General features: G+C 39.0%; 1 protein-coding gene and 1 pseudogene across 4 annotated transcripts in view; one reads left to right on the forward strand and one right to left on the reverse strand.

The window, feature by feature from the left end:
* GCC2 (GRIP and coiled-coil domain containing 2) overlaps positions 1 to 5,965 on the forward strand; it is a 60,351-nt gene extending 54,386 nt beyond the window's left edge. For all 4 annotated transcript variants that reach the window (XM_032263003.1, XM_032263006.1, XM_032263004.1 and 1 more), the window contains one exon: positions 4,115 to 5,965. In XM_032263003.1, coding sequence (XP_032118894.1) covers positions 4,115 to 4,185 — 71 coding nt within the window. In that variant the 3' untranslated portion in view covers positions 4,186 to 5,965. The remainder of the gene's footprint in view (positions 1 to 4,114) is intronic.
* A 2,610-nt stretch (positions 5,966 to 8,575) lies between these two features.
* Positions 8,576 to 10,138, reverse strand: LOC116539854 (annotated as a pseudogene).
* Between the last annotated feature and the right edge of the window lie 15,951 nt (positions 10,139 to 26,089).

The raw sequence follows: 26,089 nt of genomic DNA on the forward strand, positions 1-26,089 counted from the left end.
CTGGGCGTGGTGGCTCACGCCTGTAATCCCAACACTTTGGGAGGCCGAGGCGGGCAGATCACGAGGTCAAGAGATCGAGACCATTCTGGCCAACATGGTGAAACCCCATCTCTACTAAAAATAAAAAAATTAGCTGGGCATGGTAGCACGTGCCTGTAGTCCCAGCTACTCAGGAGGCTGAGACAGGAGAATTGCTTAAACCAGGAAGTCAGAGGTTGCAGTGAGCAGAGATGGTGCCACTGCACTCCAGCCTGGCAACAGAGCGAGACTGGGTCTTAAAAAAAAAAAGACACACACAGTATTTTTCATTCAGGCTGCTACCTATTAGTGGATGGTGAAATTAATTTGGTGTATCACATTCAGAATCATTTTTAAAAATCAAAAGAATACAAGCTGGGCTCAGTGACACACACCTATAATCTTAACAGTTATGGGAAGACAAGGCAGGAGGATTGCTTGAGGCCAGGAGTTCAAAATCAGCCTGGGTAACATGACAAGACCCTGTGTGTACAAAAATTTTTAAATATGCCAGTTATGGTGGCATGTGCCTGTAGCCCTAGCTACTCGGGGGACTAAAGCAGTAGGATTACTTGAGCACAGGAGTTCAAGGCTACAGTCAAACCTCTGGTCAAAATCCTGGTCATGCCACTGCATTTCAGCCTGGGCAACAGAGTAAAATCCATCTTTAAAAAAAAAAAAAAGAAGAAATAAAAATAATGTGCCAAACATTAGAATATGTTGAATCTAGTAAGGGTAAGCAATTATTTCTTAAAACTCTAGATATATGCATGAGTGTTGATAAATACCTGACTGTATCATCAGCTCTAGATATAAAATGTTTATGATGTTGGCTGTAAGTTTAGGGAGAAAAGTTTTCCTTTCTGTGGGTTTAGATATATTTGGGAAACATTAGCTTAGGGGGTAAAGTAGGTTAGCCAACTCTGAAAAGCACCATCAAACTCCTTAAAATAAACACATATTAGGGACCCAACTTAAATTTCAAGCAGATGGCATGAGCTACTCAGAATAGCCTGTTACAATCTGTGTTATAAGGTAAAATGACTTAGAGTGTAGCAGTAGTCTTCAAACAATGTCAAATAGACACTGCTGAGTATAGATTGCTCCCCTGCTTGCATCACAAATGTTAATTCACCCTGCCCCCACACACATTAAAACTCATCATCAGAGCTCACAAATTGAATGTTTCATTTCTATTTGAGATAGACTTACGGTAAGTCAGCTTTGCTCCCCAAATAAGTTAGCCATAAAGTACTTCCATATGCAAAATTGGAATCTCAATTTTACTACTCAAACAGGAAGTAAAAGTCGTTTTTCTAAATCTTCTTTACTCTTAAACTAGGTTATAGTTTACAGATCTGAATATTGTCACTTGTACACCATACATACACAGAGATCTAAAACTCTCTACGAGTAAATAAAGGGGAAAAAAAGCCCAACAACCCAATAAGTAAATAGGCCAAGCCTATCATAGCGATGTTTTATCATCTCCAGACTGACAGGAATAGAATACATACTCACTGTAAGTTCCTGATTTGATTTGCAGAGGATATAGAACCTTATCAGAAAACAACCTCTCAGGACAAGAGCAGATGCACCCTATCTCGGCACAGTTTTCTCCCAGTTCTTATTTACCTAAGGAGATGAATAACTGTCAGGAACATTGTCTGCTCATTGTCCTGTCAGATCTGAGAATACAGCAAAATTTTTATTTTATCAAAAATCTTACACCAGATTATACTATGCATTTCAGGTGAACATAAAACAGTCTGCTTTTCAGTTTAGAGAAATGTTTACAGTCATCTGGTTCTCTTTATTCTTGGGAACAAGACTATCTCACTTGGAACACATAACCAGTGCCCAGTTTTCCAGTCCTAACCAATATCTCTTCCTCCCACTTTCTAGAAGTTCTTCATGCAGATTGTGGAACACAGACTTCTCAGAAGTCTTTGCCCTCATTCATTCCTCCAGAAATCCATGCCTTTGTATAATACCCTCCCCTTGAGGGCCAGTAGGCTGACCTAATGACTTATATTTAACCTAGGAGAATACAGCAAAATGATAGCTATAGATCACAAGAGATTGTGGCTTCTATCTTGCTGGCAGACTCTTTCTGCCTTCTATGCTTACACACTTTGATGAAGCAAGCTACCATACCAGGGAGGCCCATAGGCAAGGAACAGCCCATCGGTCTTGCAGCCTTGAGGAACTAAATTCTTCCAACTAACACATAAGTTTGGAAGTAGATTCTTTTCCAGTCCAGCCTTCAGATGAGATCCCAGCCATGCCAACGTCTTGATTGCAGCCCTGTGCGAGACCTTGAAACAGAATCGTTTCTGGTCTCCTCACCCACAGAAACCGGGAAATAACAAGTATGTTTTAAGGTACCAAGTTTGTAGTAATTTGTTATGAAGCATATTGTAAATAATACGCAGATAAAATCATAACAGAAAAATAAATCAAAATGGCTTTAACTCTAGAAAGAGTTTCCCCATGTAAAATTTTGAAAATGCTTCTCTGCCTGATATCAAACTGTGGTACATATATAAGCATGAAAACACAGAAAGGTGTCTAGAAGGGTAATACCAAATTAAATATCTTTATCCAAGAGGAATGAAAACCAGTATTCACACAAAAACCTGTGCACAAACCTTGTGAATATATTAAAAACCAGTGAATTCTGCAGTTTAAAAAGGTGAATTATGTGGTATATGAATTATATCTCCAAAACATTTAATTAAAAACCTGTACACAATTATTCATAGAAACTTTCTTTAAAATTGCTAAAAACTGGGAACATCTCAGTTATCCTTCAGCTAGTAAATGAAAAACTGGTACAGCCATGCAATTGAATACTGCTCAGCAATAAAAGAGAATGCACTGCCAGTGCAGCAACATGGATGATTCTTAAATTCATTATGCCAGGTGACAGAAGTCAAACTCAAAAGACTATTTACAGTGTGATTCTACTTTTATGACATTCTGAAAAAAGCAGAACTGCAAGAACAGAAAACAGATTAGTGGTTGCCAAGGAGGGGGAAAAGAAGCCAGGGAGAACTTTGAGGAGGTGAAAATGTGGCAGGCCTTGGTAAGTGGTGGTGCATAACTGCATTTGTCAAGACTCAGTGCTATACACTGAAAGGGGTGGGTCATACTGTAAGTAAATTGACCTCAATAAACATGATTTTTAAATGATTACAACTTTGTTTTCCATTTGTTTTGGTTTGGCTTCAATGTTTACCATAAATCTATTGGGTTTTAGATTCTAAGTTGTATATAAGCTTCTGTTTTAAAAAAAAAAAAAAAACCTCTTATTGTCAACAATATTTAGTTGTGCTGGAAACTTTACTTTGAGATTGTTTAATAGAGAAAGACAGTAAAGTTCAAGAACAGACGATTTATAACATCAGAGTATATTGTGAGAAGATGGTATTTCAGAATAGAAGTATTTCTTATATGCTGGTAGGATTGTTTGTAGCGAATCATTTCTACATAATTTTCATAGCTGGAGTTCTTTAATAAAGCCATTCAAAGGTTAAGTTCTAGATTGCTTTATGTTGCTTATCAATGTTTTAAAGCTAAGATATAAATTAGCTGTTAAATTGGCTCAGCAGGAAATTCAGTATAGCCTTTAAGAAGAGAAATTTAGAATACTAAATAATGTGTCTAAAGAATGACATACGGCTGGGTGCAGTGGCTTATGACTATAATCCCAACAGTTTGGGAGGCCGAAGTGGGAGGATCACTTGAGCTCAGGAGTTTGAGACCAGTCTGTAAAACAGTGAGACCTGCATCTCTCAAAAAAAAAAAAAAATTACCCAGACATGGTGGCACACACCTTGTGATCCCAGTTACTTGGAAGGCTGAGGTGGGAGAATCACTTGAGCCTGGGAGATCAAGGCTACATTGAAGTCTGATCACACCACTGCATTCCAGCCAAGGTGACAGAGCAAGACCCTGTCTCAACACCCCGCCCCAAAAAAAAGCATATAATCAGTTAAAAAAAGACATTATTTGCTTATATTGTAGAGTGGTTCTAAAATACAGGTTTTTACATTGAGAAAATTTAATACTTTTTTTTCTTGACTTTCCAAAGGTGAGGAAGACAATGCTTCGCGTTCTTCTGGATGGGCCTCCTATCTTCATAGTTGGTCTGGACTTCGATAGACTGATGGAAGGAAAATTTTTATTAACCAAATAGAATCTATTTACAAAAATGGTTCATGTATATTACCGTCATTCTTTTGTCAAAAAGTGTGTATATATGTTTGCATCTACATATATTTGTACATCTATGTGACAGATGTCTTTTAAAAGTTTCAACTTGAAGAAAAAGTACAACAGCTTGAAGTATTGATACCAAGCCACAGCCCTCTAACTCATGTGATCTCCCATGCATGCTGCCAGAATAAAAACACCAGGAATGAATTCACTCCCCGCTTCTCTGGAACCTCAGGACCCGCCCATTTCTCAGCAGTACTGTAAATTTTAAAGTTAAACTAAATTTTGTTACCATAGCAACTGGAATTTAGGCTTTAAAAATAATGTTTCAAGGCCAGGTGTGGTGGTTCATGCCTGTAATTCCAGCACTTCGGGAGGCTGAGGCTGGAGGATTGCTTGAGGCTAATGAGCTGTGATCGCACCACTGCACCGCAGCTCAAGCAACGGAGCAAGACCTTCTCTCTAAACATAATAATAGTAATAAAGCTAAAATAATGATTCAAGACTATTTATTGCAAGGTCAGATTTGCAGATTGTTGTTATAAATTGTTGATAAATTTTGGTGATTAGAATATGAAGGAAAAAGCTTTATTGGTAAAAGTGACATGTTTATTAAGGGGCTATGAAGTAAATATGCTGCAGTTAATTATGATGATAAGTTAAAATACAATTTAGTTATTTGCTATAAAATAATCTGTTCTTTTTTTCTCTGAAGTATGTTATCTCAAAACTCATGTTGTCAGAGCGCTAGAGCTGGCTACTGTAACACTGACTGTGAATAGTGGACCCATCACTTGAGTTGGGGTGATTGGTGTCTCTCCAGGCTCTTGGTATGGTGTCACTACATGCAAGCCATGAGTCTGTTTTGAGAATCCTCTCCATTGTCCCAAATGAAAACATATCACAACAGTGACTATATTACTCAGCATTGTATCTAAATATGAAACTGGTGCTTCCAGTGTTTTGGCAGATAGTGTTCTGTAAGCTTTCCATCAGAAGGGATTTTAGAAAGACACCTTAGAGGTCAGTGCTACATCTTCACAGTTCCTCTGAATAACTTCAGGTAGTATTGTTACTTGCCTTTGATGCCTCTGCATATGTTTTAATGACTGAATCAAAATTGTGTTGTTTTTAAATCAAAAATTTCATAATTGTATTTTAATATTTATGTGTTAATAAATCACCATACAGTATGCCCTCTGAAGTTCTCTTAAGCCTTCAGTTTATACTCTTTTCATTCTGAGCTGGAGAACTGACTTTGCACTTTGGTTACACAGAACATTGGTTTCCAATTTAGTTTAACTGAAATTTGCTGCTGATATATTGAGTTTGTTCTTTAAAAAATATCTCTTATCTGTCTTTCTTCCTGTCTTAGAAGAACAGACCTAACTAGTGAATATATTAATGAAAATGCATCTATTTCAGAGCTGACATGAACAGTTTAGTTTTTTTACTTTATAAACTGTGAATATGAGTATGCCAGCTGCATACAATGTAACTAATCATATTTAAATATTTCACTTTCTCTTTGACTTTAGGCCTTTGGAAGTCTGTATAAACTTGTTTTGAAATATAGTCTCTACTTATGAATGTCATAACAAAAATAACTTTTTGCATGTTAAAAAATTATTACTTTGATTACAAAAGACATATTCTTTCATGGTTTCATCAATGAGAGGAAGTGTAATGATTATTTTAATATTTCTATTAAATATGTTTAACTGTATATTTTTACGGCTGCTCTTTTATGTTGGACACTGTCTCTTTGGGGTTTTTCATTGGTTTCTGAAATGGAACTGCAAACCTCATTACTACTGGCTTTATGTGGTTGGGACCTATTAGGTGCTTGAGAGAACGGAAACCAACCTATTAGACCATGGGCCTGGCATGTCTGACACCCTGCATCCAGCTAAAACTAGAAATAGCACTGGGCATCCCTGTGGGCAAGACATTGATTTCACGAGAAGCAGATGTCTGGCTAAGGCTGCCAACCTACGGGTGGCCTTAGATGAAGGGCTTTGTTCAGTTAGGGGCAGAGGTCATTAACTTCTTTGGATGTTTGGACTGGGAGATGAGGGGAGACAGGGCAAAAAGAGAAACACAGATCCAAGAAGGAGGAAAAAAGCTAACCCAGGATACGGTTGGATACAGCAGCCAGGTCGAGAAAGGCATCTGGTGAGAGAAGCAGCTCTTCCGCCCTGGGCCTGATGTACACATTACTCCTTGGTTTCTTAAGAGCCAAATTCATACAGTCCTTGAGGAGTGGAGACTGATGCACATCTCTTATGTAAATAAGTTATGCTTGTGCATAACAAGCGATCCTCTCACCTCGGCCTCCCAAAGGGCTGAGATTACAGGTGTGAGCCACCACACCTGGCCACCGGAGACTTTTTAAGTGATCAGCAATGTATTTTGCCTAGAACAGTGGTGTTTTTACACCAGATATGCTCACAATTATTAATAGCACCCACTTTCACTCTTCAGTCCCAGCTTGAAAGATAAGTAAATAATGCCACCCTGCCAGTAGAGGAAATACAAAGAAGTTAGAAGAATTTGAAGTAACATCATCTTGAGCGTATTCACTCTTATCTGTACATCCTCCTTCTGAACAATCTGGCTAGAAATAACAGCCATGTCAGCCATTGAATTGATCTACAGGTTACTCTTACTATGAAATATAGGATTTTGGTTATTTTTTTCATTTACTTTTTCTTTTGAATGGTCATGCATACAAAAAGTGAATATAGTGTGTATACATAATGAATAATTTCATGAACTTGCCACTCAGCTTTAAATCTATGGCCAGGCGTGGTAGCTCATGCCTGTAATCCCAGCACTTTGGGAAGCCAAGGTGGGCAAATCACTTAAGGCCAGGAGTTTGAGGCCAGTCTGGCCAACATGATGAAACCCCATCTCTACTAAAAATACCAAAATTAGCTGGACCTTGTGGTGCACGCCTGTAATCCCAGATACTGGGGAGACTGAAGCATGAGAATCACTTGAGCCTGTGAGGCAGAGGTTGCAGTGAACTGAGATCACACCACTGCCCTCCAACCTGGGTGACAGAGCAAGACTCTATCTCAAAAAAATGAAGCAATACCAATACTTTTGAGATCTCTGTGTGCCTCTCCCAGATTGCAGACCCCTAAGGGCTCCCATATTTAACCAGAATCTTGAATTTAGTATTCAAGATACATTCTCATACACCTGTATGTATAACTACATTTTCTTATTTTTCAGCTTTATAAATTTTGAATTATACTCTGAATTTTCATCTGACTTGCTAATTCAATATTTTATTTATTCATATTAATGCATATAGCTTTAGTTTGTTTTCATTGCCATATGCTATTACATTTTGTCGATATACTATAATTTAATCTCATCTATTAGCTGTTTCTACTTTTTTGTTCTTGTAAATGATTTTGCCAAGGACATTATTCTGCATGTTTCACAGTATGTACAAGAGTTTAACATATGTAGGAGTGGACTGGTAACAGAATATACATTTGCTGAACTCTGCTAGATAATGTCAAATGTATTGGTTGTATTAATGTTTGTTATGTTACATTACATTACGTTATATTTTGCTTTGTAGAGATAGGTCCTGCTATGTTGCCCAGGCTGGTTTCAAACTCCTAGCCTCAAACAATCCTTCCACCTCAGCCTCCCGAAGTGTTGGGATTACAGGCATGAGCCACTGCACCCAGCCTCAATGTGCTTTACAGTAGACAATGTTTGAAAATTGCCGTTGCTCATCATTCTCATCAACAATTGATATTATCAAACTTGTTAATTATTGGCAGTATATTGGGTGCAGTCTTGCTGTGATTTTAATTTATACTTTTCTTGTGCTTTTAAATTGCATTCTTCCTAATTACAAATGAGTTTGAGCACTTTTTCTATATTATTAACCATTTTTGTTTCTGTTCTGTAAAATGCCTGTCAATGTAGGGTGTACATCATTATTCTGCTTCACTGTATTGCACTTCACAGTTATTGCGTTTTTGCAAATTAAGGGCCTGTGGTTACCCTACGTTGAGCAACTCTGTTGGCACCATTTTTCCAAAGGTATGTTCTCACTTCACGTCTCTGTCACACTTTTGTAATTCTCATATTTCAAACTTTTTCATTATTATTACATTTTTTTAAAAGACATTTATTCAGCGTCACGATCAGACTATTACATTTAGCAATCAACAGCATGGGTGCAAAAAAAAAAAAGAAAAAAAGTCTACATTAAAACCCTTTGTTGGAATGCTTTACACTTTCCACAGAACAGAAACTAAAATAATCTGTTATACATTAGTCACAAATACAGTCCTCGAGCTTTTTGCCCATACACATGAGTATTCGTCTAAATCATGTCTTCTTTGTAGCAGCTAGGCCCTGCCACCACTGTGCTTGGCTGAGTTCACAAATCTGTTGTAACCTATAGCTTCCCTGTCACCTCTCTGGCTCTCCTCTCCTGCTAAGCTTTGTTTCCTAATTAAAATCTTCTGCCACTGCCATAGCTACTGCTGCTACTGGAACTGCCATAGCCACCTTGGTTTCATGGTTTGGCAAAGTATTGGCCGCCACCACCATAGGGGCCGGAGCTTCTGCCTCCAAAGTTTCCTCCCTTCATGAGTCCAAAATTTGAAGACTGTTGTAACTGCCAAAATCATTGTAGCTTCCACCACCTCCAAAATTGCCTCCATCATTACCAAATCCATTATAGCCATCCCCACTGCCACCATATCCACCACCACCACGGCTGCCACCAAAGCCACCACGACCACTGAAGTTTCCTCCACAACCAAAGTTGTCATTCCCACCGAAACCACCTCCACAACCACCACCAAAGTTTCCAGAACCACTTCGACCTCTTTGGCTGGATGAAGCACTAGCCATCTCTTGCTTTGACAGGGCTTTCCTAACTTCGCAGTTGTGGCCATTCACAGTATGGTATTTCTGAATGACAATCTTATCCACGGAGTCATGGTCATCAAAGGTTACAAAGGCAAAGCCTCTTTTCTTGCCACTCCCTCTGTCAGTCATGATTTCAATCACTTCAATTTTTCCATACTGTTCAAAATAATCTTAGGTGATGTTCTTCAGTGTCTTCTTTAATGCCACCAACGAATATTTTTTTCACAGTTAAGTGGGCACCTGGTCTTTGAGAATCTTCTGTTGAGGCAGCTCTCTTTGGTTCCACAACTCTTCCATCCACTTTGTGTGGTCTTGCATTCATGGCTGCATCCACTTCCTCCACAGTTGCATACGGGAGGAACCCAAAGCCCCTGGAGTGCTTGGTGTTTGGATCTCTCATTACCACACAGTCTGTGAGCGTTACCCATTGCTCAGAATGGCTCCTAAGGCTCTCATTGGTTGTTTCAAAGCTCAACCATCCAATGAAGAGCTTCCTCAGCTGTTCCGGCTCTTTAGGAGACTCTGACTTAGACTTGATGACAGGGAGAAGAGAGACTAACAATGCTTCTTCAGCGGCGTCCACGGGCCGCTATTATTACATTTGTTATGATGTCATGATCAGCGATCTTTGTTGTTACTATTGTAATTTTTTTCAGATACCACAAACTGTACCCATATAAGATAGCAAATTTATCGATAAATATTGTATGTGTTCTGACTGCTCCACTGACCACCTGTTCCCCCATCCCTCTCCCTCTCCTTAGGCCTATCTATTTCCTGAGACACAGCAATATTGAAATTAGGCCAATTAAAAACCCTGCAATACCTTCTAAGTGTTTAAGTCATAGAAAGACTCACACATCTCTCACTCAAATCAAAATCTAGAGATAATTAAGTTTAGTGAAGAAGGCATGTCAAAAGCTTAGAATGAGGTCAAAAGCCGAGCCTTTTTGTTGTTGTTGTCGTTTTTAAGATTCAGGGAGTACATATGTAGGTTTATTAAGAGTATATTGTGGCCGGGCACTGTGGCTCACACCTGTAATCCCAGCACCTTGGAAGGCCAAGATTGGTGGATCACGAGGTCAGGAGATCACGACCATCCTGGCTAACAATCAAACCCCATCTCTACTAAAAATACAAAACATTAGCTGGGTGTAGTGGCACACATCTGTAATCCCAGCAACTCAGGAGGTTGAGCGTATATTCCCAGCTACTCAGGAAGTTGAGGCAGGAGAATCACTTGAACGCGGAGATTGCAGTGAGCCAAGATCACACCCCTCCACTATAGCCTAGGCAACAGAACGAGACTCTGTCTCAAAAAAAAAAAAGTATATTGCATAATACTGAGGTTTGGATATTACTCCCTTGTTGGTGAATCATTTGCAAATATTTTCTCCAACTTTGCAGATTGTCTTTTCACTCTGTTGATTGTTTCCTTTGCTGTGCAGAAACTTTGTAGTTTGATATATTTCATTTGTCTTTGCTATGCTTTTGAGGTCTTAGCCATAAAATCTTTGCCTAGACCAATGTCTTCAAGCATTTTCCCTAAGTTTTCTTCTAGTAGTTTCATAGTTTCAGGTCTTACATTTAAATCTTTAATCAATTTTTAGTTGATATTTATATATGGTAAGAGATAGACATCTTATTATATTCTGCATATGAGTATCCATTTATTGAAGAAACTTTCCCCTAATGAATATTCTTGGTAGCTTTGTTGAAAATAAGTTGGCTGTAAATATGTGGATTTATTTCTGGGCTCTCTACTTTGTTACACTGGTCTATGTGTCAGGTTTTATGCCAGTACCATGATGTTTTGATTACTATAGCTTTGTATTATATTTTTAAGTCTGGTAATGTGATTCCTCTAGCTTCTTTCTTTCTTTCCTTCTTCTCTCCAGAGTGGTGAAAGGGGGCATCCTTGTCTTTTTCCAGTTCTTAGAGGAAAAGTTTTCAACTTTTTGCTATTCAGTATGATGTTGGCTATGGGTTTGTCATATATGGCTTCTACTGTGTTAAGGTAAGGCCCTTCTATAACCTAATTTGTTGGGCGTTTTATCAGGGATGGATGTTGGATTTTATCAAATGCTTTTTCAGCTTCTATTGAGTATATGGCTGTTGTCTTTCACTTTGTTGATGTGATATGTCACGTTTTTTAATATGCATATATGGAACCATCCTTGCATCCCTGAGATAAATCCCACTTGATAATACTGAATGATCTTTTAAATGTGCTGCTAGATTCAAGTTGCTAGTATTATGTTAAAGATGTTTGCATCTAGGTTCATCAGGGATACTGATCTATAGTTTTCTGAGTCCCTGTCTGGTTTTGATGTCAGAGAAATACTGGCCTCATAGAATGAGCTTGGAACAGATCCTCTTCAATTTTCTGAAGTAGTTTGAAAAGAATTGTGTTAGTTCCTTAACGGTTTGGTAGAATCCCTCAGTGGAGTCATTGAGTCAAGGGCTTTTTTTAATGGGACACTTTTTATTATAAATTAAATCCTGTTATTCATAGTCTTTTCAGGTTTTCTGTTTTTTCTTGATTCAATCTTGGTAGGTTGTCTGGAAATGTAACCATTTCTGCTAGGTTTTCCAATTTCTTGGTGTATACTTGTTTGTAATAGTCTGTAATGATCCTTTGTGTTTTTGTGGTATAAGTTTTAGTGTTTCCGTTTTTTATTCCTTATTTTCTTTTCCTCTTTTCTCTTTTTCTTGTGATTACCTAGTGATTTGTTGATTTTGTTTACCCTTTCAAAAAACCAACTTTTAATTTCATTGTCGTTTTGTTTTGGTTTTTTAGTTTCAAATGTATTTGTACTCTGATCTTTATTATTTATTTCCTTGTGCTAATCTTGGTTTTGATTTTCCTTTTCTAATTCCTCGATATGTGTCATTGGATTATTAGAAATTTTTATATTTTTTGATATCAATGTTAATTGCTATAAATTTCTCTTAATATTGCTTTAGCTGCACTGTTTACAATAGCAAAGACTTGGAACCAACCCTAATGCCCATCGATGATAGACTGGTTGGGAAAATATGGCACATATACAGCATGGAATACTATGCAGCCATAAAAAAATGGTGAGTTCGTGTCCTTTGTAGGGACATGGATGAATCTGGAAACCATCATTCTCAGCAAACTGACACAATAGAAAATCAAACACTGCATGTTCTCACTCATAGGCGGGTGTTGAACAATGAGAACACACGGACACAGGGAGGGGAGCATCACACACTGAGATTTGTGGGGGGGAACTAGGGGAGGGAGAGCAGGGGGTGGGGAGTTGGGGATGGATAACATGGGGAGAAATGCCAGATATAGGTTATGGGGAGGAAGGCAGCAAACCATATTGCCATGTATATACCTATGCAACAATCTTGCATGCTCTTCACATGTACCCCAAAACCTAAAACGCAATAAAATATTTAAAAAAGAAAAAAATATATATTGCTTTAGCTGTATCTCATAGTTTGTTTTGTTTGTTTTGTTTTGAGACGGAATTTCACTTGTCACCCAGGTTGGAGTGCAGTGGCACAATCTCAGCTCACTGCAACCTCTGCGTCCTGGTTTCAAGCAATTCTCTTGCCCCAGCCTCCCAAGTAGCTGGGATTACAGGCACCCGCCACCATGCCCAGCTATTTTTTTTTTTTTTTTTTGAGACGGAGTTTCGCTCTTGTTACCCAGGCTGTCAGGCTGGAGTGCAATGGCGCGATCTCGGCTCACCGCAACCTCCGCCTCCCGGGTTCAGGCAATTCTCCTGCCCCAGCCTCCTGAGTCGCTGGGATTACAGGCACGCGCCACCATGCCCAGCTAATTTTTTGTATTTTTAGTAGAGACGGGGTTTCACCATGTTGACCAGGATGGTCTCGATCTCTTGACCTTGTGATCCACCCGCCTCGGCCTCCCACAGTGCTGGGATTACAGGCTTGAGCCACCGTGCCCGGCCTATTTTTTTTTTTTTAAAGTAGAGATGGGGTTTCGTCATGTTTGGCAGGCTGGTTTCAAACTCCTGACCTCTTATCTCAGGTTATCCACCTGGCTCAGCCTCCCAAAGTGCTGGGATTACAGGTGTAAGCCACCGCATCCAGCCTATAGGTTTTTGTATGTTGTGTTTCTTTTGTTATTTGTTTCAAACATTAAAAAATTTCTTTCCTAATTTCTCTATAGACCTAGTCATTCAGGAGCATGTTGTTTAATTTTTGTATATTTGTATTATTTTGAAATTTTTTATTGATTTCTAGTTTTATTCCTTTTGATCGGAAGAGATACTTGATATGATTTTAGCTCTTTTAAATTTGCTGAGCCTTGTTTTATGGCCAAATCACATGTTCCATCCTGGAGAACGTACTATTTACTCATGAACAGAATGTGTATTCTGTAGCTGTTGGATGTAATGCTTTATAAATGTCTCTTTGTTCTGAAAAGGTCCATTTGTTCTGAAGTGCACTTTAAATTCATTCTTTGTTTAATGTCTATCTAGGTGATCAGTTTAATGCTGAGAATGGGGTGTTGAAGTCTCCAACTATTTTACTGAAGTCTATCTTTCCCTTTAGCTCTAGTAATATTTGATTTTTATATATGGGTACTCTGGTGTTGGATACATAGATAATATTTAGAATTGTTACGTTCTCTTGCTGAATTGATCTCTTTATCACTATATAATGAACTTATTTGTCTCTTCTTACTGCTTTTGACTTAAAGTCAGTTTTATCTGATAAAAGTTAGATAGTTCTGCTCACTTGTAGTTTCTGTTTTTGTGGAATGTCTTTTTTCATTTCTTCATTTTCAGTCTATACATGTTTTTACAGGTGAAGTGAGTTCCTCACAGGCAGCATATGGTTGGGTTATTTTTTCAAAAATCTCTTCAGCCAATCTACATTTTTTAAGTGGAGAATTAAATCCATTTACATTCAAGATTATTATTGATAGGTGAGGACTTATTCCTGTCATTTTTTAATTCTTTTTTAGTTGTTTTGTGTATTCTTTGTTCCTTTCTTATTGTTTATCATTGCAGTTTGGTGGTTTCCTGCAATGCTAAATTTGATTCTTTTTCTTATTTGTGTGTCTGCTCTACCAGTGAGTTTTATACTTTTTCTTGTTTCCAATGATAATGCTTGTTGTCTTTTCACCTCTAGATATAGGACTCCCTGGAGAATTTCTTTTAAGGCTGGTCTGGTAGTGATAAATTCTCTCATTGTTTTTTTGTCTGGGAAAGACTTTCTTTTTTTTTTTCGCCTGCCCCTCACCCTCGACTTTTATTTCTCCCTAATTTCTGAAGCATAGCTTTTCTAGGCATAGTATCCTTTGCTGGTAATTTTCCTTTTTTCAGCACTTTGAATATACTATCCCACTCTCTCCTGGCCTGTAAGGTTTCTGTGGAGAAATATGCTGTTATTCTAATGGGGATTCCCTTATATTTTAGTTGACACTTTTTTTTTCTTTTCTTTTTTTTTTTTTTTTTTTTTTAGATTTCTATGTATTTGACTTTTGACAGTTTGACTATAATGGCTTAGGGAGGACCTTTTGGTGTTGAACCTGTTTGGGAACCTTTGAGCTTCCTGAATTTGGATGTCCATATATTTCCCCAGATGAGAAGTTTTCGGCTATTATTTTTTAAAGTAGGTTTTTAATGTCTTTTCCCTTCTTCTTCTGTAACTTCCATAATATAAAATTTTGTTCAGCTAATGGTGTCCTATAAGTCTTAAAAGTTTTCTTCACTGTTTTTCATTTTTATTTTTATTTTTTCTCTGACTGGATAATTTCAGATAAGCTATCTTTAAGTTCAGGGATTCTTCAATTTGATCCAATCTGCTGTTGAAGATCTGTATTGTATCTTTTGTTTCGTTCATTGAATTCTTCAGCTGCAGGATTTCTTTTTGGTTCTTTTTTATGATTTCTATCTCTTTATTGAATTACTTGGGGGTTGTTTTGTTTTGTTTTGTTTTGTTTTGTTTTGTTTTTGAGACAGAGTCTTGCTCTGTCACCCAGGCTGGAGAGCAGTGTTGTGATCTTGGCTCACTGCAACCTCCAACACCCTGGTTCAAGCAATTCCACTGCCTCAGCTTCCTGAGTAGCTGGGATTACCACACCCAGCTAATTTTTGTATTTAGTAGAGATGGGGTTTCACCACATTGGCCAGACTGGTCTCAAACTTCTGACTGCAGGCAATCTGAATTGTTTATCTGTATTTTCTTCTATTTCATGGAGTTTCCTTAAGATCATTAGGTTGAATTTCTTTTCCACCATGATCTTGGCTTACTGCAACCTCTGCTTTGGATTCAAATGATTCTCCTCCCTCCCAGGTAGCTGGGATTACAGGCACACACCATCACACCCAGCTAAAGTTTTTATTTATTTTTTATTTTTAGTAGAGACAGGGTTTCACCATGTTGGCCAGGCTGGTCTCAAACTCCTCACCTCAGTTGATCCGCCCGCCTTGACCTCCCTAAGTGCTGGAATTACAAGCATGATCCACCATGCCTGGCCCATTGATTTTCTTTTCACTGCAGTCTGCTACTAGCATTATGTTTTTTAATGGTGTCATATTTTCTTGCTTTTCATATTCTGTGTCCCTTTATTGATGTCTGTGCATCTGGTGGAATAGTCACTTCTTCCAAACTTTCTGGAGTGACTTTTGTAGGGACTTTCACCTGCAGTTTGGTTTCAGTGTTCCAATTAGAAAGGGTGTAGTGGCTTTGTTTTTAGATAGGTGTAGTGGTATAATCTTTACAAGCCTCTTCAGCTGCACTCAACATCAGCAATAACTGTGGGGACCTCAGTGGCCTAGGCTGTAGATGTTTATGGCAGTGGCAGCATAGGTTGTTCATGTCCTTGGTGTCAAGGACTTTTGGTATTCTACTTTCAATTTCCTCATAATGGGAGACTTAGCTGAGGTGATCTGCCATTATGTCAAATCTCACTCAGCCTACAGTCAGTTGCAGCAGTGCTAAGTTCCAGGCGCAGGTGCTCAGAGCAGCTGTGAGGCCAAGGTCCTAGACTCTGGGTCACACAAACCTACTGTGGCACTTGGGTCTTGGGTACAGGTTGGCTTTCTATGGCAGGGTTTGATGTGGGTTGACCACAGAGCTAGGATCTGTGACATTGATGTACCCCTCTACCAGCTCAGGCCCCAAAGGCTGAGTTGTAGCCATGATTTTCCCCCGGGAGCAGGGCACAGCACTGACCTGACTCCATAGAGGAAGGACTGCTCTGGAGTTTTGGACTTAGGGAGCAGGGTATAGCTGCATTTTGGGAACCTGAGTCAATGTTCAGTGGCAACTTCAGTCTCAAGATGAGGCAGTATGTAGTAGAGACTCTAAAGCCTTGGGTGATGCGGCTCAGCAGTTTCCCAGACTCTGTGATACTAGGTGCAACAGCAACAAATACCTGAGAATAACAAAGCACAGCTGTCAGTTGGGCCTTGAGAGAGGGCAGGGAACAATATAGTGGTGACTCTACTCCTGACAGATAGGTATGCCTCTGATGTGCAGATTCTAGGGAGATAGTCTACCTCCAGGGAATCAGGGTACTAAAGCTGTTCAGCCTGCATGGTGTTATTTCACAGTTCAGCCACTTCTCCATTTCCCTGGGATATAAGGTGCTATGTCAGCTCTGCCCTGAAATGCTTAGCTGCTCAGCTCAGCCAAGGCACCATTTTCCCAGGAGGCAAAGTGCCTCTTCAGCTCAGGCCTGGGGGGTGTCCTTCTTCTGGCTGCCAGGCACCATTTCCATAGGATGACAGTGCAACTTCAGCTTAGGTACTGGAATATAGTGACCATGCTGGGCAGCAAAGGCACCATTCCCTGGGATTCAAGGTGCTGCTTCAAGTTAGGCACCAGGAAAGAATGACTAGTCTGAGCAGCCAAATACTGCTTTCGCAGGAGGTAAGGTACTGCTTCTGCTCTGGCCCAATGGAGCAAGGAGAGAGGTAGGTAGAGTGGTTTCACCTCCATTGGCCCCATAAGGAAGGGTGTAACAGCTGTTCACAGCTCAGTTTAGGGATTTTGTTCCAACAGGCTAAGATGATTCAGCAGCAGCTTAGCCTCAGGGATTAAAGGAAGCCATGGCTACTCATCCTCAAAGCAAGACACAACCCAGCCATAGTTCCAGTTATAAGATGTGTAGCAAAGTAAACACAGGGCACAGAGTCAGCTCCTTCTCTGAGGGGAGCACAGCTGTGTGTACTCCAGGTAGCTTCCTCAGCTAGGTTTAGTGCCTGTCAGAACTACAGGGCACCCCAGTGGTGACATCTGTAGGTGTCTAGGGTGTTGATGGGGGTTGCTGGGATTATCTTGTTTACCTCCTTACTGTAGGGAGAAGTTCTTCCTGGTTCCCAGTTGATCCTAGTGGTGGAAGCCAGCCTTTCCTTCTGTTTCTTATGTGGCTGTCCCAAGTTTCTGTACTCACCAGAGTTTCTGTTACTTCTCTGATGCACTCAGGTTCTCTTCCTCAGTTATTTGCATTAAAAGGTAGTTGTTTACTCATTCTTGTGGCTGTCTTTATGAGGGGGATGAGCACTAAGGGCTTCCAGTTAACTATCTTCCTGATGTCACTCCAGAGTTTCTCCAAGTTTAGAAATTTTTATCATCCCCCCAGAAAAAAATTCCAAAAAAAAATACCCATTGGCAGTCATCCACCCCAGCCCTAAGAACCATGGTAAAAGATTACAGGAGCTGTTAACTAGAATAACCAGTTTAGAGAGGAACATAAATAACCTGATGGAGCTCCAAAACACAGCATGAGAACTTCATGATGCATGCACAAGTATCAATAGCCAAACCAACCAAGTGAAAGAAAAAATATCAAAGCTTGAAGACTATCTTGCTGAAATAAGGCAAGCAGACAAGATTAGAGAAAAAAAGAATGAAAAGGAATGAACAAAGCCTCTGAGAACTATAGAACTATGTCAAAAGAGCAGAACCTATGACTGATTGGAGTACCTGAAAGAGGCCAGGAAAATGGAACCAAGTTGGAAAACACACTTCAGGATATCATCCAGGAGAAATTCCCCAACTTAGCAAGACAGGCCAACATTCAGATTCAGGAAATCTAGAGAACCCCAATAAGATACTCCACAAGAAGATCAACCCCAATTCACATAATCATCAGATTATCCAAGGTTGAATTGAAAGAAAAAATGTTAAGGGCAGCCAGACAGAATGGCCAGGTCACCTATAAAGGGAAGCCCATCAGACTTAACAGTGGATATCTGAGTAGAAACCCTACAAGCCAAAAGAGATTGGGGGCCAATATTCAACATTCTTGAAGAAAATAATTTTCAACCAGAATTTCAAATCAGGCCAAACTAAGATCCTTTTCAGACAAGCAAATCCTGAGAGATTTTGTCACCACCAGGCCTGCCTGGGTAGAGCTCCTGAAGGAAGTGCTAAACATGGAAAGGAAAAACTTACCAGCCACTACAAAAACACACTGAAGTACAGAGACCAACAATGGTACAAACCAACTACATTAATAAGTCTGCAAAATTAACCAGCCAGCATCATGATGACTGGATCAAATTCACACATAACAACAATATTAATCTTAAATGTAAATGGGCTAAATCCTCCAATTAAAAGACATAGAGTGGCAAGCTTGATAAAAAGAGAAGACTCATTGGTGTGCTATATTCGAGAGACATATCTCACATGCAAAGACGCACATAGGTTCAAAATAAAGGGCTGGAGGAAAATTTACTAAGAAAATAAAAAGCAGAAAAATGCAGGGGTTGCAATCCTAGTTTCTGACAAAGTAGACTTTAAACCAACAAAGGTCAAAAAAGACAAAGAAGGCCATTATATAATGGCAAACAGCTCAATTCAACAAGAGCTAACTATCTTAAATATATATGCACCCAATACAGGAGCACTCAGATTCATAAAACAAGATCTTAAAGACTTATAAAGAAACTGAGAGCACCCCACAATAATAGCAGGAGACTTTAATACCCCACTATCAATATTAGACAGATCATTAAGACAGAAAATTAACAAGGATATTCAGGATTTGAACTCAGCTCCAGATGAAGTGGACCTGATAGACATCTACAGAGCTTGACACACAAAAACAGCATTATTCTCAGCGACACATGGCACTTACTCTAAAATTGATCACATAATAGAAGGTAAAACACTCCTCAGTAAATGCAAAAGAACTGACAACAGTCTGTCAGACCACAGTGCAATCAAATTAGAACTCAAGATTAAGAAACTCACTCAAAACTGTACAATAACATGGAAATTTAACAACCTGCTCCTGAATGACTCCTCAGTAAATAATAAAATTAAGGCAGGAATCAAGTAATTTGAAATGAAAAAGAACAAAGAGACAATGTACCAGAATATCTGGGACACAGCTAAAGCAGTGTTAAGAGGAAAAATTGGGCTGGGTGTGGTGGCTCATGCCTGTAATGCCAGCACTTTGGGAGGGTAAGGCAGGCAGATCACCTGAGGTCAGGAATTCAAGACCAGCCTGACCAACATGGAGAAACCTCATCTGTACTAAAAATACAAAATTAGCTGGGTGTAGTGGCACATGTCTGTAATCCCACCTACTAAGGAGGCTGAGAAAGAAGAATCTCTTGAACCCGGGAGGTGGAGGTTGCGGTGAGCTGAGACTACGCCATTACACTCCAGCCTGGGCAACAAGAACAAAATTCTGTCTAAAAAAGAGAGAGAGAGAAATTTATAGCACTAAATGTCCACATCAAACAAAAATCTGGAAGGATCTCAAATTGACATCCTAACATAATGACTACAAAAAGTAGAAAACCAAGACCACACAAACCCTAGAGCTAGCAGAAGGCAAGAAATAAGCAAGCTCAGAGCAGAACTGAAGGAGATAGAGACACAAGAAACCCTTCAAAAAAAACAAATCAACGAATCCAGGAGCTGATTTTTTGAAAAATCAATAAAATAAACCTCTAGCTAGACTAATGAAGAAGAAGAAAAAGAAGATTCAAATAAACACAATCAGAAATGATAGGGAGATACCACCAATGACCCCACAGAAATTCAAACAACCATCAGGGAATACTGTAAACACCTCTATGCAAATAAATGAGAATATCTAGAAGAAATGGATAAATTCCTGGACACATACAAACAAGACTGAACCAGGAAGAAGTTAAATCTCTGAATAGACAAATAACAAGTTCTGAAATTGAGGCAGTTATAAATAGCCTACCAAAAAAAAAAAAAAAAAAAAAGCCCAGGACCAGACGAATGTACAGCTGTTCTACCAGAGGTACAAAGAGGAGCTGGTACGATTTCTTCTGAAACTGTTCCAAATGATTGAAAAGGAGGGACTCCTCGCTAACTCATTTTATGAGGCTAGCATCATCCTGATACCAAAACCTGGAAAAGATGCAACAAGAAAAGAAAACCTCAGGCGAATATCCCTGATGAACATCAACGCACAAATCCTCAATAAAATGCTAGCAAACCAAGTCCAGCAGCCATTAAAAAGCTTATCCACCGCAATCAAGTTGGTTTCATCCCTGGGATGCGAGGCTGATTCATTATATGCAAATCAATCAATATAATTCATCACATAAACAGAACTAAAGACGAAATCACGAGTATCTCAAAAGATCCATATCTCAATTTATTTGCATAGAGGACTTTGATAAAATTCAACTTTCCTTCATGTTAAAAACTCTCAATAAACTAGGTAATGAAGGAACATATCTCGAAATAATAAGAGCCATTTAGGACAAACCCACAGCCAATATCATACTTTATGGGTCAAAATTGGAAGCATGCCCCTTAAAAACTGGCACAAGACAAGGATGCCTGCCCTCTCTCACCACTCTTATTCAACATAGTATTGGAAATTCTGTCCAGGGCAATCAAACAAGAGAAATAAATAAAGGGTATTCAAATAGAGACAGAGGAAGTCAAATTGTCTCTGTTTGTAGATGACATGATCCTATATCTAGAAAACCTCCCTGACTCAGACCAAAAGCTTCTTAAACTGATAGGCAACTTCAGCAAAGTCTCAGGATATACAGAATCAATGTGTAGAAATCATAAGCATTTCTATACACCAACAATAGACAAGCAGAGAACCAAAGTATGAATAAACTCCCATTCACAACTGCCACAAAGAGAATAAAATACCTAGAAATATAGCTAACAAAGGAATTGAAGGACCTTTTCATGGAGAACTACAAACCACTACTCAAGGAAATAAGAGAGGCAAAAACAAATAGAAAATCATTCCATGCTCACGGATAGCAAGAATCAGTATCATGAAAATGGCCATGCTGCCAAAAGCATTTGTAGATTCAATGCTATTCTCATTAAACTATCATTGACATTCTTCACAGAATTAGAAAACCTTTTAAAATTCACACGGCTCATGCTTGTAATCTCAGCACTTTTGGGAGGCTGAGGCAGGTGGATCATGAGGTCAAGACACGGAGACCATCCTGGCAAACATGGTGAAACCCCATCTCTACTAAAAACACAAAAATAAGCTGGCCTGTCTCTACTAAAAATACAAAAATTAGCTGGGCATGGTGGCATGTGCCTGTAGTCCTAGCTACTAGGGAGGCTGAGGCAGGAGAATTGCTTGAACCCAGGAGGCAGAGATTGCAGTGAGCCAAGATCATGCCACTGCACTCCAGCTAGTGACAGTGCAAGACTTTGTCTCAAAAAAAAAAAAAAAAAAATCACATGGAACCAAAAAAGAGCTTGTATAGCCAGAACTATCCTAAGCAAAAAGAACAAAGCTGGAGGCATCATGCTACCCAACTTGAAACTATATTACAAGGCTGCAGTAACCAAAACAGCATGGTACTGGTACAAAAACAGGCACACAGTCCACTGGAACAGAATAGAGAACTCAGAAATAAAACTGCATATCTACAACCATCTGATCTTCGACAAACTTGACAAAAACAAGCAATGGGGAAAGGATTTCCTAGTTAATAAATGGTGCTGGGAGAACTAGCTAGCCATATGCAGAAAATTGAAACTGAACCCTTACCTTACACCTCATATAAAAATTAACTCAAGATGGATTAAAGACCTAAATGTAAAACCCAAAATTATAAAAACCCTATAAGAAAACCCAGGCAATTCTATTCAGGACATAGGCATGGGCAAATATATTTTTTCTTTTTTTTCTATTTATTTATACTTTAAGTTTTGGGGTACATGTGAGTGAAGATCATGCAGGTTTGTTACATAGATATACACGTGCCATGGTTGTGGTTTGCTGCATCCATCACCCCTTCATCTACATTAGGTATTTCTCCTAATGTTATCCCTTCCCAACCCCTCTACCCTCTGCTATTCCCCCCATCCCCCACCCCCCAGGCCCCAGTGTGTGATATTGCCCTCTCTGTGTCCGTGTATTCTCTTTGTTCAACACCCATTTATGAGTGAGAACATGCGTTGTTTGGTTTTCTGTTCCTGTGTCAGTTTGCTGAGAATGATGGTTTCCACTTTCATCCATGTACTGCAAAGGACATGAACTCATCCTTTTTTATGGCTGCATAGTATCCCATGGTCTAGGTGTGCCACATTTTCTTTATCCAGTCTGTCATTGATGGGCATTTGGGTTGGTTCTAAGTCTTTTGTTATTGTGAACAGTGCTGCAATAAACATATGTGTGCATGTGTCTTATAATAGAATGATTTATAATCCTTTGGGTATATACCCAGTAATGGGATTGCTGGGTCAATAGTATTTCTAGTTCTAGATCCTTGAGGAATCATCACACTGTCTTCCACAATGGGTGAATTAATTTACACTGCCACCAACAGTGTTAAAGCATTCCTGTTTCTCTACATCCTTTCCAGCCTCTGTTGTCTCCTGATTTTTTAATGATTGCCATTCTAACTGGCATGGTAGCTCAATGTGGTTTTGATTTACATTTCTCTTATAACCAGTGATGATGAGCTTTTTTTCATGTTTGTTGGTTGCATGTCTTCTTTTGAAAAGTATCTGTTCATGTTCTTTGCCCACTTTTTGATGGGGTTGTTTTCTTGTAAATTTGTTTAAGTTCTCTATAGATTCTGGATATTAGCCCTTTGTCAGATGGGTAGATTGCAAAAACTTTTTCCCATTCTGTTGGTTGCCATTTCACTCTATTGATAGTTTCTTTTGCTGTGCAGAAACTCTGGAGTTTAATTAGATCCTATTTGTCTGTTTTGGCTTTTGTTGCTGTTGCTTTTGGTGTTTTAGTTATGTTGAAATCACCAAAAGCAACGGCAACAAAAGCAAAAATTGACAAATGGGATTTAATTAAACTAAAGAATTCCATCAAAGCTATTGAAATAATAATAAATAAGCTATTTGGAAGACAAGGTGACCATCTTTCAAAATGGGCAAGACGTATTTCATCCTTCTGATTGAAAAAGGACAAACAGGGAGAAGAACTTTGACCCTACCTGAATAGATAGAAGGAAAGAAACCAGGATTCTGTCTACTCAGAGAGGAAAGAGGAAATAGAAGCCATAGTCAGTGAAGAACACAAGTCGGTTATTGAACCTAGTCTTAAATCAAGGCTTGTAGATATAAGTTCTACTTCAAATGCACAAGAAGACTTCTGTCCCAGCTCAATAGTCAGGCAGAGAGGGCAAATTCGCTCTTACTATGATTTTTGTTCTACTCAATCCTCTAAGGGATTGGATTAACCCACCCACAATAGGGAGGACAATTTGCTTTATTCAGTCTACCAATTCAAATGTTAATCACATTTAGAAACACCCTATAGAGGAAATGTCTGGGCACTCTGTGTCCCAATCAAGTTGACACATAAAATTAACCATCACAAGTGCTATATGTAGAAGTACTCCTGTGAACTTACAACTTCAGTAGAAAAACCCAAATGGTTTTGAAGCAGGAGAATAGGGTCTGGAGGCAGGGAACCAACAGTTGTTTCACGCTTATTTCCTAGAACTACATTGAAAGGAAAACCCTAACTTTCCATGCCTAAGTAAAAAAAAAAAAAAAAAAAAAAAAAAAAAACCAAACCCTACCCTTTGACCTTTTCCGCCAAAAGATGGGAAATTGGCTGTCCACAAGAAATCATACTGAGCCTGGGAGGAGTCTTCCTTTGCAACTTTGTAACTTCCCTTCAGATTCTGAATGGTTGCTGTTTACAACCAATCAGACTCATTGTAGGCCAAGTCTTCATTTGCATAGAAGAATAACTTTGTAACTTCACCCTAGCCTCTGATTGGTTGCTTTTGGAAGGCTGATTGCAGGCTACCACTTCAGTTATGTGAGGTGAGCATGAAGTGGCCAACGGGAAACTTCTAGAGGGTATTTGGTCACAAGAAGATTCTGTATCCCAGCCTTTGAGCTGCTGCTTGGTCCGCTCCCACACTGTGGAGTGTACTTTTGTTTCCAATAAATTCTTGCTGTTGTTCTTTTGTTGCTTCATTCTTTCTTTGCTTTGCTGGGCGTTTTGTCCAATTCTTTGTTCAAAATGCCAAGAACTTAGATAACTTGAAGACACGACCCTCTACAGGTGACAGTTTCAAATCACATTTTTCATGGGCAATTAGGAGAAACTAAAGGCATGTCACTTAACATCTCTGTAGCTTGCTTTTTCTTTCTCAGCTTCCCTTACTATTTATACCATGTGGTTTATTTCATAGCATTTCACATTAGAAATAACTCACCCAAATCCACCTTTGTTGATGAATGTTAAACTTACTAGTATTGTATCTAGTGGAAATACCACATTAATAAAAACACATTTTGGGAAAATGATGTACTATTAAATAGTTTAGGGCAGTAAATTATTATTTTTTCTTTTTTTGAGATAGGGTCTTACTTTATCACCCAGGCTGGAGTGCCATAGCAGAAGCTCAGCTCACTGCAACCTCTACCTTCTGGGTTCAAGGGGTCCTCCCACCTCAGCCTCTAGAGTAGCTGGGACTACTGGGGCAGGCCACCACACCTGGCTAATATTTGTATTTTTAGTAGAGATGGTGTTTCACCATATTGGCCAGGCTGGTCTCAAACTCCTGAGCTCAAGTGATCTGCCCTCCTCAGCCTCCCAAAGTGCTGAGATTACGGGCGTGAGCAACTGTGCCTGGCTGAGGCAGTAAATTCTGTAAGTAAAACATTATTATATGCAAAAATCTCATGATTCCAATAGTTAATTTCACTCTGAGAAGGCAATGTACATGCCGGATAGGAGCACAGAATTTGGAGGCAACGAGCCAGAGTTAGGAATCTACTTTATACTGCATATAGCTATATGACTCTGGACAAGTTACCTAATCTTGATACGCCTCCGTTTCTACATCTATTAAATGGCGTAGGAGCACTGTAAGTTGGCTAACCCATCACCTATTTTCATTTTTTTCTCTATTGCTCCACTCTAGATGTTAAAAAGCCAGATACTTCACCAACCTCCTTTACAACTAGGAGTAGCCAGTAACCCATGTCTGGCCAATGAAGGATATAAGGAAATCTTCTGGAGGGCGCATGAGAAAACTTATGATGGTTAAGAAAAGAAAAAGCCTCTTGCCACCTTTCTTCTCTTCCTGCCTTGAAAGTGGTTGTGCTGCCTAGAGCTGTGGCAACCATCTTGTGACCATGATGCAACAGATATGCTAAGAATGGTGGATTTGAAAACAAAAAATTTAAATTATTTCTTGTTAATGAACTATCCATTACTTACCTCAGATTTCTTGTCATATGAGAAAAATAAATCCTTATTAGTATAATTCCTGTTATACACCTCTGGCTCATTCCTAATTTTCAAATAAGGATAATAATATAATTGAATTCAGTGAAATAATGCAGGGAAAAGGCTGACTCGGCACTGTACCTGGTACATATGACATACACAATAGATGTTAAATATATTTATTGTCCACTTCAAATGTGTAATTACAAACAGATTTCAGCATGTTCTTGTCACTGTCACTACCAGAAGATTAACACTAATTTTTTTTTCTTTTTTTTT

Source organism: Sapajus apella, unplaced genomic scaffold (genome assembly GCF_009761245.1).
Source record: "Sapajus apella isolate SASKATOON/1434 unplaced genomic scaffold, GSC_monkey_1.0 scaffold134, whole genome shotgun sequence".
In the NCBI taxonomy this organism is placed as follows: Eukaryota; Metazoa; Chordata; class Mammalia; order Primates; family Cebidae; genus Sapajus; species Sapajus apella.